Source organism: Sturnus vulgaris, chromosome 7 (genome assembly GCF_052056855.1).
Source record: "Sturnus vulgaris isolate bStuVul1 chromosome 7, bStuVul1.hap1, whole genome shotgun sequence".
Lineage (NCBI taxonomy): Eukaryota > Metazoa > Chordata > Aves > Passeriformes > Sturnidae > Sturnus > Sturnus vulgaris.
In genome coordinates, this window is record NC_142249.1 from 36,255,803 (window position 1) to 36,271,395 (window position 15,593).

The window sequence follows — 15,593 nt, forward strand, 5'->3', positions numbered from 1 at the left end:
ATATCCTATATATACATATTTTAAAAAATACTATTGTTCAAACCCCCAAATCTACTGCTGCCCAGGATTAAAGGATTAAAGAATTAAAGAAAAACAAAATTTCCTCCTTTAATGAGCAATGTTGTTGTTAACTATCAGGACAATGGGTGCTACAGAATTGCTGGTTATCCTTCTCTCTACCAGAATTTGCTTGATGGAGAATAACATGTTTGCAAGAAATATTTCACCTAGGAGAGTACAGAAACTACTGTACTTGAGAAGATTAGTCTAGAAAACTGAAAATATCTAACTGATGGAAACATTTTCATTAAAACAGGAAACTGCTGCAGAAGAGCTTTGCTCTCAAGAAAATCAGTGTTACATTACCTGAGCTTTAATCGACTGTTCTAGGTGGATTTGGAGAGTTCTCAAAAAACAAAGTAGTAAACATGGAATCATACAGTACTTTGGGTTAAAAGGGACCTTAAAAGGAACCTTAAAAACCAATCCTTCTGCCATCAACACTCTAAAAATGCCAAGGACCTTCCTGACAATCACCAGCTTAAAACTGGTTGCTATTTAGAAGGTAAATTCATTGAAATTTGATGTCAATACCGAGGCTTTCCTGCCTGGAGATGCAGTCTGAGCTTGTTGTGGTGTGATAGAAATGGGACATTGAGGGGAGCTGGGGCCATGGGCAATACCAGCCTCACACAGAGAGGGACCAGTGAGAGTGCGTGACCTATTTCTGCAGGATCAGCCCAAAACTGACCTCGGGAGCCGCAGAGTGCGGGAGGAAAAGCAGCGGCTTTGTTTTCCTGTCCTTGCAGCCCAGCTCTGGCTTTAGGCATCCTCTGACCGATCAAAAATCAGCTTTTCCAGTTTGCAGGGCAAGCAGAGCCGGGATTGAGTCACGAGCTCGGCAGGGCTGGCAGAGGACAGGGTCCATCCCCCAGAGCCGCCAGCCCTGCAGTGCCACAATGTCCCCACAATGTCCCCACAATGTCCCCACAATGTCCCGTTGTTCGCCGCCCCGCGAACAAAGGCGGCTCTTGGAGACTAATGCGGGCTCAGGGCATCGCCCACGGGGCTCAGAGCCCTGGCACGGCCAGGGCAGGGCAGGGAGGGGGAGCAGAGCCCCGGGCAGCTACAAGGAGGATCCCGAGGGGCTGCAGCTCCCGGCTGCTGGAGGTTTCTGCAGAGCTGCGGGCAGGTACGGCCGCCTGCCGGGTGTCCATCCCATCCCTGGCTTTGGCATCGGGGGATTTGGGGGTGGCTTGGCTGGGACACGCAGAGCTGGCTGGGGGACACGAGGATGCTGCGGGGACAGCGCTTAGGGCTCGGCTGGGACACTCCAGGAGCATCCACTGGTGCACAAATGGTGTCTGGGAGATGGCATCTCTGCTGGGACTGCTGAGGGATGGAATTAACTGATGTAAAATCACTGCCGAGGTGGTCACACTGCGCCAGGAGGCAAAGGTGCACTTTAGACCTAGCAAAGAGGCTCTGGTCTTTCCTCACCTGGAATATTTTGAATATTTGCAGTTGTTGCAGACCTACCTTGAGGTGGATATCTTAAATCCACCTGGAAGCCAAATGTAGTGTAAACTAAGGCAGGTCACTTGATGGTGAAGCATCTGCACCTGAGGTCGCTGGTCTCAGGGACCTCTGCAGGGCAGGAAGTTTTCCGGGGATCTCAGCAAGAAGGGAGGCTTTATCTGTCCTCTGCTCAATCTATTCCACCCATTGTCTTCAGGGAATGGGAGTGATGAGGATTCTAATTCTGCTCTTTCCACAAGTGGACCTCTTTAAATGTTTGTTTGGTTTTTTTTTTTTTTTTTTTTTTTTTTTTTTTTTTTAATTAACATTCATGTTATTAGATGTTAGGCAAAAGGAGCATCAGTCCTGTGGGTGCGGGTAGGAGCACTCAGGATTTTCTGAATTTGGAACTGTGACCACTGCAGTCTCTGCTGCGTTATCCCTTCCTGGGGACCTCCAGCCATCTCTGCCCTGGATAGCTGTCCCCAAAAATGTTTCCTTTCTTTCTAATCCCTGCGGTTTAGCAAGCAGAGTGGGAGCAGGCTGGGCTCGCTGCCCCCGTCCTGGCTGCCCATCCCTTTGGTGCGGCAGGACAGGGGTTCCAGGCTGCCCGGGGCTGCAGTGCTCGCTAGAGGTTCGGCCACTGTGCCCCATTTCCCTGAGTCACAGACGGGAAAATCGCTTGCTCAGGTCTCCGGGCAGCCAACGAGCTCCTCTGCTCCCTGGGCAAGGCAGGGATGTCCCAGCTCATCCCCATACACCAAGGATGCAGGAAAGCATCCCCTCCTGCCCAGGGCAGCGAGCAGCAAGGAGACACAAGGCTCAGAGCGCATTACAAGCTGGGCGGGCACGGCCCCCGGTCTGCCCGGCGCCGGCTCCACCGCCCGGGCGCTGCCACTCGGGCTCCGAATGTTCGGAAGCCTCAAGGTGTCCCTTTCTGTGTTTCTGTCCCCCGTGCCATGAAGACACGGCTGCGGCACTGGCGGGGCTCGGGTTTCCTTGTCGCTGTCGCTGTCCCTGCCCCAGTGACGCTGCCTGTCCCGCCAGGTCCGGCACAGCCGCGGTGCCCGAGCGCCGTGCGGGACATTCTGGACACGCTGGACACGCTGGACATGCTGACCTAGGGCACGGCTCCTGGCTGACCCCACCCTCTGCCGGGTCACGGAGCCGTGGTGTGAGCTGGAAGGGACCCACGAGGATCATCAGTGTCCCCCTGTCCCTGCACAGCATCGCCCCCGCGATGGAGCCGGCTCCGGACGTGAAGAGGTGTGTGGGTTTGGCAGGGAGCGGGGTGGCGTTTCCCCACCTGCTGTCTCTGTGTCACACATGGGTGTGTGGGAGGTGGGAGGAGCAGCAGATGTGCCCGTGTCCTGGGAAGGATGGTGGCTGAGGGGCAGATCTCTAGCCCCTCCACAGCCTGAGTTTAGGAATAATGAAGTTTATGAGTTATGAAGATATTCTTGAAATTTGTGTTCCTAGAGAAAACTATTTCAATTTAAAGAGGCTGCATCATCTAAAGTAGTAATGTGACTTCCCTGCACGTGCTGTCCATAATGCACCCAGCTCTGCCCATGGAGGGAAGAGGTTTAACCTTGCAATCTCAGGCTTAGCTGGGAGTTGTGGCAGGACCAGCTGCCCGTGGGCATCCTGCTCCCTGGCAGTCACTGCCTCAGTCCTGCTGTTGACTATTAAGGTCCTAGGGTGGGCAGGACCAGCCCAAAATGTTATTTGTAAATTTTAGGATCTGGTCTGGATTTTCACCAGATTTTAGAGGAAGTTCATTTGTTCCAATTTCACCTTCCCAGCCACAAGTGTTAATCAGTCTCAGAATCTAACCCCTGCCTGTGGAGAAATGGCAAAAGTGTCAGTGGAAGAGATCTTGGCATCATCTGTGCTGGTGAATGCTTGTGCTGAAGTCTGTCCAGGTCTCCTGGCATGGCTGGAAACGCTTGACCTGTCAGAAATGGATTTCATGTTCAAAGCTGCTCCTCCCTGCACAGGAAAAGCCACACTACCCTTCGGCATTTTAATAGGAGATTTACTCTGAAAACCACCTTGGGTTCACCCAGCTGAGGGGACAGAACAACCCTCTGTTTTGATGGGCAGAGATGGAAGAGGTGGGAGAGTTGAGTGGAAATTGGAGGGACTGGCCTGCAGCCAAGCTGCAGATTATGGAGGTGGGCTGAGTTCTGGCTTCTTCCTGAGGAGCTTCTGAGAGGTCTTTCCTGGGGAGAGGTGAGGTCAAGGTGGTGGAAGAGACACCTTTGACATACCCCATGGACATGGGCTACATGACTTTGGCACGGAACTCAGATGAAATCAGCTGCACTTGCAGGACTCTGGAAGTGCCCCAGTGTCTCTGAGACTTCTGGGACATCTCAATCTTTTCTTACCTTCATTGACCACAGCAGTGCAGTATTTGCACAAGGCCACTTCCTTGCCACATGGCCAGCATATTGCATATTGTATTACACATTTGTATCTCAAAGCCCCACTACAAACTCCCTTCTTTACTTTCCAACCTCCTGCCTAGTTTTTTCTTCACTTGGGATTTTTTCCTTGGCAAAGGAGACTTTTGGGCTGGGGTCTACTATCTCAGACTGCTTGTCCTTGAAGCATTTTCTATCAGCAAAGCATAGGTGTGTCTAAACACTTTACACAGGATATCACCCATAAGACTTGCTGTGCACCTTGATACTGAAATGTGGTTACCCAGGAAGTGACTCTTCCCTTTGCACAGGCAGCCCCATCCCAAGCTTTTCTTTGCAGAAGTGAGGTCCTTGCTCCAATTTAAATTCATCCCTTCCTTTTGCCAGTGGCACCTCACTCCTCTTCTATGTATGAGGCATGATGTCAAAGGGAAATGAAGAAAGGGAAAATTCAGTCTGATGCTTTCAGCTGCATTGACTGGGTAATGGTTCTGCATGGGTATGAAAACTTCCACAGCACATCTCAGACAAACACTGAAGCAGTGTTGGATGCTGTGCTGGAAGCCAGTTGTGGATCACCTGTCTCTGGAAGTGTCCAAGGCCAGCTTGGACAGGGCTTGGAGCAACCTGGGCTGGTGGAAAGTGTCCCTGTCCATGGCAGGTGATTGGAATGAGTTTTGAGGTCCCTCCCAACCCAAACTCTTCTATTGATTCTAGGATTCTATGACTATGATCACCTTCAAAGAAGTTTTGGCTTTCTCTAGTAAAAAAAAGAACAAAATAAATTATGGATTATCAAGAGAGGAAAATTTGTCCTGGAGCATCTTCCCTTTGTTCTGCATTTTCAGTACAGCTTCAAAAAAGCGTAGAGGTTCTTCAAATAACTGAAGTGCTATACTTTCCTTACAGGAATAGTTTCCCCAGCATGAACTTTGAAGCAGAGATTCTGACAACTCCACACGATAATTCAGGTATTTGAAAAAAAAAAAAAAAAGAAAAAAGAGATTAAAATAAAATGCCCACTCAGATTGCTATCACTACAAACATGTTTTAATTCTTTTGGAGTTAGAGATTGTTAAAAAAAAAAAAAAAAAGGAAAAGATGAAGAAACAGGATGGTACGCTGACTGCAGTTCAGATTTCAGGTTTATGTTAGGGTAGAGTTCAAAGTGTTGAGGATAGACATTAATGTCTATCTCCAATCATTGATGTCTATCTCCAATAGGGCTGGACCAGGAACACAGCTGCCAAGGACATGTGGTTTTGGAAACAGCAGAGACATTCAGTTTGAGATTGCACTGTCCTGGATGAGACATACATGGTTCTCTTATTAGTGGTGACTAAAAGCAGGTGATAAAAAAGCAACTCCTTGAAAGGCAAAAATGAGGATGGTGATGTTTTGCCGAGTCCTGTCCTTCATCCTCGTTTCATTTAGGAGGAATAGCTGATTTTTTTCCTCACTGAATGATGCCTTTTCAGCATTGATCTCACAGGTGGAGGCTGCACTACGAGGGCCTTCCTGCAGAGACAGACTCAGGACTGCAGGGCATCATGAACCTCAAGTCTTTGTCCTGCCACTGCTCCTCAGCCCTGACCCTGTGCCCAGGCAACAGCCCTGTCTTTAGGATGGGACAGCAGGAAAGGGAGACTTTGCAATAATTGCTTGGAACCATTGAGTATCCCTTGGTTTTGGATCAGAGGGAGAGATCTTGGTGTCAGCCACCCACATGTGAACATGAGCCCATTGAGGTGAAATGTTTGGCCACCAGTGGCACTCCTGGCCAGGAGCTGCAGGTCCCAGCAGGGAATTCACCTCCCTGGCAGCCCATTTCAGTGCCATGCTGTCCAGAGTCACAAATGAGATGCACAGGGCTGTTTTTGCCTCAGCTGCAGGTGGCAGTGTTTGTGTTGCCTCACCTTTCCTGGGAAGTGCCAGGAGCTGCCACCTCAGTCACACTGTCCAGCATGGGCACGAGGGATGGCCCACAGGTTTGGACCCACTGTGTGCCTCCTTTCACCTTTTCTTTAGTCCAGAAAACCCCTCCAGTTCCATCCCTTCTCTCAAACACAGTGCCCCACATCTGGCTAAACATTTTGGAGACATTTCCTCAGGCTGTCCTGTAATGATGAGTCATTTAGCAAACATGCTGATGTCAAAGGGTAACCAAGAACAATTTTTTCACTCTGAGTGTGAACAAGCTGGAAAGTGCATCCTCTGCATAGTTTTCCCAGATCTCTGGCTCCTGTTGGGTTAGGTTGGGTATCTCCCATGAGGTAAGTGCTTTGACCCTTCACATGCCTCGAAGCCTCTGACATGCAATCCATATTTGTTTCCCTAGAGCTCTACATGATCCCTTCCATGAGAAGCCTCACGGCTGAGGAGTATGTGGAGGCCTTTAAGTCATTCTTGGATCACTCAACAGAGCACCAGTGCATGGATGAGTTCAACAGGGAACAAATGCCCAACATCATGGCTGGGTAAGGAGCACTTCCCACAGGTGGGAAAGCCATCTGTTGTCCTGGGAGTCTGCAAAAATATTTAAGGATTCTTTGGGGCAGGAATGAACTTTAAATGTTTTTCGGTTTTAAGTCCCCTAATAGTGGTTTTCAGGATATTCTCTTTAATGACTCCAGAGTGCTGTTTCAATTAATTCACTGTGCTGCCTCTCAGCTTATGTTAAGGAAAGACTCAAGACCTCATTCTCATATCCATCTCTTTTCATTAGCTGATTTTCCGAGGATTAAAGTTGGTTTTTTTGGTTGTTTGTTCTTTTCTGAAAGAAAGCTCTCTTGTGCTCTCTCCCTGCTTTTGGGACTTCATCACATCCATCCAAACAGAAACACATCTCTAATTCTCTCCTAGTGGCTAATTCGTGGTTTTTCCAGTCCCCTAAGACCTCCTTATTTCTATCCTAAGTCGATTTGCATTGCTTAAATACCAAATGATAATCAGTTTTGTAAAGTACTGATGTAATATCTTAGGGCTGGATAACTGCAGAGAGTTCAGAACAGCCCATATCCAAAGCATAAAAAAGTCCTTTAAAATCTGGATAATTTTTGGATGTTATAGGAACTGTACTTTTCTCCATTGAGAAAAAAAGTGTAGGCAGGCAAATTTTTATTCTACAGATCAGATTATATATATATATATAATAAACAATAACATAATAATTATTAAATATTATATTGAGACATTTTAATTGTGAATTTAAATAATAGAAAACATTGTGGCTTTCTACGATGCTGATTTGGGGTTTATCAAAGGGTCTGGACCCTCATTAGGGCTGGGGCTCCTGGACTTGCTCACACTCTTCAGGACTTGCAACTCATCCCACTCCTGTGGAATCATTACTGTGATGCCTCCTGAGACTGTTTGGAAAACTCAATTCCTTGGCACAGTCCATGCCTGAGAACAGAGTAAGGACATAAATCATGTCAGAGCACGGCTGGTATTAAATATTCTGCTAGGAAGCACATGACTTTTAATAAAGAATTCTTCTAAGGTAAAAATTATTGAAGATTCAGACCTTCTCCCAATTTCAATCCAAGATTAATGTTGATAAGAGATGATTTCCAGTCACCTGGATAACCTAATGGCTTTGCTTTTTCTGGGTATTTGTATCCAGTGTTCACTCCTGAGGCTTTCCCAGCTCACTTGGTCCCTGCTTCCCCAGCAGTGCCATCCCAGTCAGGTCCAGCCCCTTTGCCCTGGGGTTCCCAGAGGCTTTTTTGCACAGCCTGAAGAAACCTCCTTGGCAAAGGGTGAGAAACTCTACACCGTGGTGCCTACTATACTTTGAAATACGAGCTGGCTGCTCTGGGCAGGCTCCTGCCATGCTGGTTATCACCAGGCTCGGAAGGGATGATCCAATTTCTGTCCTGATTCAGGGGCATGGCATGAAAATTTCCAGGCTGACGTGTCAGCCAAGCTGTAAGAATGAAAACATGAAGTCCTGTGATACAGTGTGGTTAAGTAATGTGTATTTATCCTTTCAGTCTTGGCATTGGAAAATCGACCATCAACGTTCTGGGAGTTGGGAGTGGCACAGGTGAGGAGGGTGGGGATGGGGCACGGGTGACCTGTGGGGAGCAGAAGGAGATACTGAAAAATTGGCCAGTGAGACATTAATTAATTAATCAGACATTAATGACAGCGTTTCCTATTGATGAACAGAAGGAAAAGTGGAGCTGGGATAAGAGGACTGCTCCTTCCCTTCCTTCCCTCTCCATTTCCCTTCTGAAACACTGCTCAGATCATTCTGGGCAGGGAGAAATGTGTGATTTTAACTTAATTTCTGCCTCTTGGTGACTATCACCTCACCTGACTTTATTTGCCTCAAAGCAAGGACTCCTCCTTCTGGTTTGGTACCAGAGCATCTCCAAACCTGGTTGGAGAGAATTACAGACATTGGAGAAGTTCTTTCCACCCAAAATCCTGCCGCAGACTATTCCCCCTGAAGGGATGTCTCCTTTTGCTTTGCTTTTAGGGATCCCAGAGGCCAAGGCTGGGCAATGCTCTGCTCTCAGTAATGCAAAACCACCTGGCCACAACCATTAGCATGGGACTGCATCAGCTTTTTCAAGATTTGCTTCTTTGTTATTGCTGTGTTTTTACCCAGTGATAAGTAAGGTTTAACTGCAAATGATATTTTTCCCCAGAGAGAAACCTATCCTTTGGAAAAATAGCTTTAAAGTTGTTCTAAATGCATTTGTGTTTAAAAAAACCCAAAACAACTAAACAAAAAAGTGGTGAAACAGCCAACTTTGCTCCTAGGGAAACTGGGAGAAAATAAAGAGTAGAGAAAAGAAGCAGTGGTTTGATTTGTCAGAGTTTACTTCTGCTTTGAAAAGTATTTTCAGCTGAATTTTAAGTGCTAATACTTTCAAATGAAAGCATTTTTCTCACTTTTTGAGTTTTGTTTTCCTGAGTAAGAGAAAATTAGCATTTGATTGTTTTCCCCAACTGGGAATATGTTGGACCATATGAGAAACCAAGCAGGAAGAAATGATTCAGTTCTCAATTACCCTCTATTTTCATTAAGTAATATAAAACAGAAATTCTGACTCCACAAAAGCACAAGGGGGAAATGAACTTTTAGCATCGTCCTTAATTTTCCTTATGTCCTCTTCAGAGGAGGTTTTAATGGAAAAACAAACCCTCCAAGATTTCCTGTGTTTCCTGGGTGAGTGCCCCTCACAGATGCCAGGACAGGGGTCCAGACCTGCACCCCCCAGCTTGCCCACGGCTGCAAGAGCTGAGCTTCTGGGGCTGGGCAGGGAGGGAGCTGGGATGGCACCCAGTAAAAGGTTATATCTGATCCCTGACCTTTTCAGAGGAGGACTCTGGTTTCACAGAGCCCCCAGAATTAGTTTAGTTGATGAAAATATTAATAGGGATTAGTGGCCGATTCCACACCCTGAAAGCCTCTGTCGTGGTCCAAATCACGTTTTCTCACTCCCCCCATGGTTTCTCGTGGCTGGGTTAACTCTGAGCTGGAACTTTCCAGTGGCAGAGAGGTTCCAGTCCTGTCCCAGCCTTGCTGTAGTCAGTGCTGAAGGGTTGTTGCTGGCAGGGCAAGCTGCAGCAGAGAAATTCCTGCCCTAGAGTGCTGTATTTTACTTGCTTGTTTTTACAGACACCCTGGTTGAAGACGTTATTACTTGCTCTTTCAAACAGTGGATTAAGGAATTTGACAGAGGTGGAGTGAAAAAACCTCCAAATCTAGGCAGCTTTTAAGATATCCACCTGCTGTTGATAGAGGCATTTGCCTCCATCAGTGGCTCCAGGGCATGGGCAGTGATGTTTTGCCTCTGGCCCTGCCCTGAGCCTGCAGGCAGCTCTAAGAGCTGGTGCTCCCCAAACCGGGCACTTACAAACTGGCATCCAGGACTGTCACAAATGATTCGGCTGCTTGCTATTGGGATTTTCCTTCCTGCCAGCAATATTGGTCCCTGCACTCCCTTCCATGGATGCAGCCACAGCCTCCTTCCTTGAACCTTTGTCCAGTCCTGCCCTGCTGCCACTGCATTCCTCACGGGCCTGGGGTATTTTTTCCTCTAATTTCAAAATACTCATCCTTCCTGGGATGTCCCTGTAGTGCTGGCATGGCCGGCATTTCCCTCCTTGAATTTTATGCACTGCAGCACCTGCCAAGGATGACGGCTCTTCCTCTGGCTGGTACATCAGCTGAAAGAACAGGGAGGATGCAGGATCCTGTATCAAGACCTCTCTGTGTGACATTTGCAAGGCCAGGGCTATTTTTAGGCCCCACCATCAGCTGCAGGCGAGATTCTTGCAGAGGTCCCATCAAGGTGGCTGCATCTGCTGTTTATTTACATAGTTTCAAGTCAATCAGGGAGGCTCATACACTTGGCATATCATGGCATTTCTGGGAAATAAGCAGTGCGACTGGTATTACCTCAGAAGAGGCTGGAAATTTCCTAGAACAGGAGGACAGACTGCTGCTTGCTCCTCCAGAGCTTGCACAGAGCACAGGAGCACCAGTAGCTAAATCTGCAGGGCACTTCCACACAAATATGAGAGTCTCTACCTGTATTTCCAAGATAACCATCAGTTATTTGATGCCCTGGGCTGAGACAATCCCTGAAGAGGGAGGATCCAGAGCACTGCATGTCAATGGTCTTTTCTCTTGAGATGCAGCTCCCAGGCCTTGGGGCTGTGTCACAGCAGCCACTGTGTGCCTGTGACAGCCCCAAAGCCATGGGCCACCCCAGGATGCTGGGATTACACAGCTGTGCCAGCTGCCTTCTTGCACCCATAAAACTTCCTGGGGTTGTTGAAAACTCATGTTTCGTGGTTAATTTTGTAAACAGTGAGCTGTGATTCCTTTGACCTGTCTGTCTCCCAACCCAGGGTATTGCCATTAGCAGGTTTCTGTGCTGCTGCTCGTCTCTGCCTTGTTCTCAGGCTCCTCTGTACCTCTCTGTTAGCCTGAGCTGTACAATACCATGGTGAGAATATCACCAGGCTATGCCACTGCATGAGCCACAGACATGAACATGCCTCACTTCTGCTGGGGGATTTCCTGGCAGGAGTGGTGGCAGCTGCACTGGCATCCTTCCATCACATTTACCTGGTTTCTAAAGTAGTGAATTTGTGTTTATTGAATAGGTGAGCAGGATTTGAAAATGATCAGGATACTGCAGGCTGTGCACCCAGGGGTCTTTATTGACAATGAGATTGTGGAGCCCAACCCACAGCACGTGGCAGCTTACAAAGGTAAGGCTACACCTGTTGCCTGGATTATAGCAAGAACCATACATTTGAATGATGAGTTTTTCTGCTATTTTTATGAAATTTATGGTTTTCTTCTACTTTTTGAAACAGAGCTGGTGAATCAAGCTCCAGACCTGCAGAATGTTTCTTTTATTTGGCACCAACTCACTTCTTTAGAGTATGAACAGCAGGTGAAGGAGAAAGGCACACATAAGAAATTTGACTTCATCCATATGATCCAGGTAATGGACATGGCTTTAACACAGGACTATTTGGTTTAACTACCCCCTTCAGTTCTGCTGTATGCTTGAATTTAGGACCAGAGCTGAGCACAGCTCTCCCATAACAATTCTGCAGAAGCTCTACAAACACCAAAGCTGGCAGTGCTCAGTGCTGTGAGGAGTCCCTAAATGGGCATGTGAAATCAGGAAAGGCTGGCAAGCATCTGGAACAGAATTTAAAACACCTCTAAAAGAAAGGGTTTGAGCCTTTGGAGGGCCATTGCACTGTGGAGGAGGAATAATGGCTGTGTGTCACTGTCTCTTCTAGATGCTGTACCGTGTGGAGGATATTCCCAATACTATCAAATTTTTCCACAGCTGCCTCGACCATCACGGTAAACTCCTGATCATAATTTTATCAGGTAAGGGAGACATTACTTTTTCTTTTCTGCTCCATTGCTGGAGTTTTGAACAGCTTTGAAGTTTTAGAGCCACAAATATTTATCTGGGGAAGTCTGTAGTGCTTATTCTATAGTAAATAATTTTAAAAATGCTGGATTTCATATGGAGAATGCAATCTTTGGCTTAGCCTTGGGCTCCAGTGTCTGATGGGGCCACTTAGGCACAGCCTTTGTGTTCTTGCTTCCCTGCTTCTGGAATGGATCTAGTAGAGACAAGTGTGGCTGAACTGTGTCCATGAATGAGGGTCAATCCTTTCTCATGGTGAAATCAGCACTGTAAAAACACAACCTGAGCTCTGGGTGGACTCATCCTTATAGCAATGACTCAGACCCCAGAAAGACAACAGATGCTGCCATTCAGACTGCTCCTTTCCTTGGCTGTCCAGCATGCCACACACTTATAACTGAGGTCTGATGTGTGGAAACATCTGCACAGTTTTGGCCCAGTTAAGAGGCTGGTCAGGCTCAGCACATTGGTACCTCTGTGTGTACCCTTCCTTCTGGGGAAACTCAGTGCTGGAGACATCTCCTGGGACTGAGACATCTCCTGAGAGTTTCCTTTAAACAGGACAGCATTGGAGGGAGGGCTGGGAGAGATCAGAGTTTTATGAGGCACAGATATTTGTAAGTATGCTCATGGAAGGGGAAAACTCTCCCGAAAGTCGGGCAGCGAGGGAACTCTTCCAGCTGTTTTCGTGGTTGATTAGCTGGTGTTTGAGTGCCTTGGCTTTGCCAAAGTGACCTTCCCGGGTGTCCCCGCAGACAGCAGCGGGTGGGCCAGCCTGTGGAAGAAGCACAGGGACTGCCTGCCCTCCACGGACAGCGGGCACTACATCACCTGCGGCGGCATCACCGAGGTGCTGCGGCGGCTCGGGGCTCAGCACCGCGTCTACGAGCTGCCCTCGGGCTGGGACATCACCGAGTGCTTCACCGAGGGGGACGCGCTGGGAGGACTGATGATGGATTTCCTGACCGGGACGAAAAACTTCCTGGGCACGGCGCCGGCGGCGCTGCGGCGGCGGCTGCGGGATGCTCTGTGCCAGCCCGAGTGCAGCAGCACCAGGGACGGCAGGGTCATCTTCTGCAACAACCTCAGCATGATCGTCGTGGAGTCCTAGAGCCCCGAGCCTCCCTGGACTTGTTTTTTAACACTGTGCTTTCACTGGGACTCCCACTTTTCCACGTCGGGACGAGTCTGTGTGACCTCTGCAGCTGGGGGAGTGCTGGCTGTGTGTGCCACCCACTGCTGCCATGTGTGCCAGGACAAAACCAGCAACGTGTCCCTGCTGCTCTGCACCCGGGTGATGTCACTGCACCCAGGACTGAGCTGTAAGTTACTCTGCACTAGGCTATTTCACACGGTTTTATCAGCGTAGGCATTTACTGCCCCAAATCTCTCAGCGCCTCACAATATAGATACGTCTTAAAAATTTATCAGCCTTTTTGTTTGGAGAATATTTTGGAACCCAGGATGATACTTGCCCTGTGCTCTTTCAGGCAGACATTCATTTTGTTACTTTCTTACTACTGTTTGTCTCCATATAAAATAAAAGTGATCTTAAAACAAAAAAGTCACATCTGGTTCTGCACACGTGGGATGATAGAAAATGAAGAACAAAGAGGTCATTGAGTTAAAAACAAAAAATATGCAAAGTACCATTTTATGGAAGCACTAAGGGTTTCTTGTGAGAAAGATGAGCCTGAGGATGTGGAAGAGCTGGGACAGAGATGCAGCTTGTCCTTGGGCTGCAGCCCTGGGAGGCAGCTTGGCTCTCTTGGAGCAGCATCACTGCAGCACAGCAAAACAGCACCAATGGCACTAAAATGGGATGTATGCCATTAAAATGTTAATACAGGTAAGTCAAGACTATTTCCCAGGGGCCTGAGTTGTTCAGAGGGTGAAGGAGGTGCTGCCAAGGCAGCCAGCTCCAAAGGGAGATGCCCCACAATGAGTTTTGGTTCTGCGCTTGGCACTGTGGTGCTGTGCAGACCTTGGGAAAGCTGCAGTGTCAGCAGCCTCATTGCAAACAGCTCAGGTGGGAAATACCTGCAGGCACAGAAGCCATCCCAATGTCTGATTTTTCCATGCTTAAGCTGGGTAGGACACACCTACGTGCACCTGGAGGTGCTCAGGGTGATGTGTGGTATGGATCCAATGGCTTCTTCCAGCACCATGAACACATGGGCTGTCACACTGGCTCGCAGGACATTCCATGTCATTGTCACCCAGCGTCCTGCTGATCCTGCTGAAACTGTCCCACCCCACCCACCTGAATGCAGTTACTGCAGGGGCAGCATTGCCCTGGAAAGGTGATGAGCCCATGGAGTCACTGTGTCTCCACTCTGTCCTTTGGTTTTTCCGGGTATTTTTTTAGGTTTGGGTTTTATCATACCTTTTTGAAATGCAGCCATTTCTCCTGAAACTACTGTAACGGGAAAAATGAGCAAAATAATGGGAAAACAATAGCATAATATCATCTCCCTGGCAGGACTGGGGCACCCTGGTCTGCAAGTACTATTGCTGTCAGTTCCAGAAACATCAGTCAAACTGGACAACCTCCTCTGGAGTACCCCACACCCGTGCACAAGTTTTTCCCTTTGATCCATCCTATTATTTATTCCATAAACATCTCCTTTGCTGGTGCTGGCTCCCAGCACTGGGCAGGGAGTGAACAGCTGGGCTGTTGGATGGCACTGCTCCCATCAGGGCTCTCCTTCCACTATGAATTCCCATGGTTTATTTCCAATCAGGCGTGATGTCTCTGTCTCTACCTGGTAAATTACGAAGTAAAACAAAATGAACCATAAACCAGGCTTGCCTTTCAAGCTTCGAAGAAAAATCTACCTGTTAGTCTTTGCAGAAATGTGGCACAGTACAGGTTTGCCCACATCTTCCCCAGCCCAAGAGGTTTTCCACCCCTCTTTGGAGTTTCCTGCTCAGACAGACACATTTCCAATAAGCAGATACTCAGTAAGACTCATCTGTGAGCACAAAATTTACCCACGCCCCTGTAAATCAATGTGCAAATGCTCAAAAAAAGGAGCACTTCAAAGCAGACTGTTTAGTGACAGGCTGGGGAGATGAAACAGGGCACCCCATTAAAATCACGGCTGATCAATGCTTTATATGTAATTTTTCCTTTGATTCTTCAAAAGCAAGTAGTTTATCAACAGCTGTGCTTGTACACCTGGAATAAATAGCATCCTAAGTGTCCCATTTGTTTATATATTTATTCTTCGGTGAACATGCTGTTTAATAACTATTTTGCTTTCTAAAGGATGCTCTCCTCCCGTGCAGAATGTCAGACTGTGCTTCCCCAGCAACAGGAGTGTGGCCACCAGAGGGCTGCAGCAGCCAGCAGAAAAAATCCGCCTCCCAAAACACTGGAAGAGCTGAGCTGAAGCAGCAGAACCAAACAGGCAGACAAATGGGTTCAGCTTCCTTTGCTGGCTCATGGCATCCCGATCCCAGCAGCTGGGGACCACACTTATTCCACCGCAGTCATGGGCTCTGACTCCAGTTCTAGGCTCGGGTTTGTAAAAAAGTCACGATGCCATAGCCCAGCTGCCACAAGGGATGCACAAAATCTGCTTTTGGATTGTTTTTTTCTCCCACTCGACAGAGTGCTGCAGCTCAGCTGCTGCTGGAGCTCAGGTCTGAGGACAGATGTGCCATTTTATCACTGGGATTTGCATTTCTTCTTCCATAACTGACAGGCATGGCTATT

At 47.9% G+C, this 15,593-nt stretch overlaps 1 protein-coding gene across 1 annotated transcript; it reads left to right on the forward strand.

Moving 5' to 3' along the window:
• Positions 1-1,092: 1,092 nt before the first annotated feature.
• Positions 1,093-13,436, forward strand: LOC106849925 (carnosine N-methyltransferase 2). The gene is made up of 9 exons (XM_014870843.2): positions 1,093-1,192; positions 2,566-2,784; positions 4,857-4,918; positions 6,286-6,424; positions 7,943-7,995; positions 11,079-11,186; positions 11,295-11,425; positions 11,733-11,826; positions 12,628-13,436. Exons 2-9 carry the CDS (start codon positions 2,759-2,761, stop codon positions 12,981-12,983), a joined length of 969 nt encoding a protein of 322 aa, XP_014726329.1. The 5' UTR covers positions 1,093-1,192; positions 2,566-2,758; the 3' UTR covers positions 12,984-13,436.
• Positions 13,437-15,593: the final 2,157 nt, after the last annotated feature.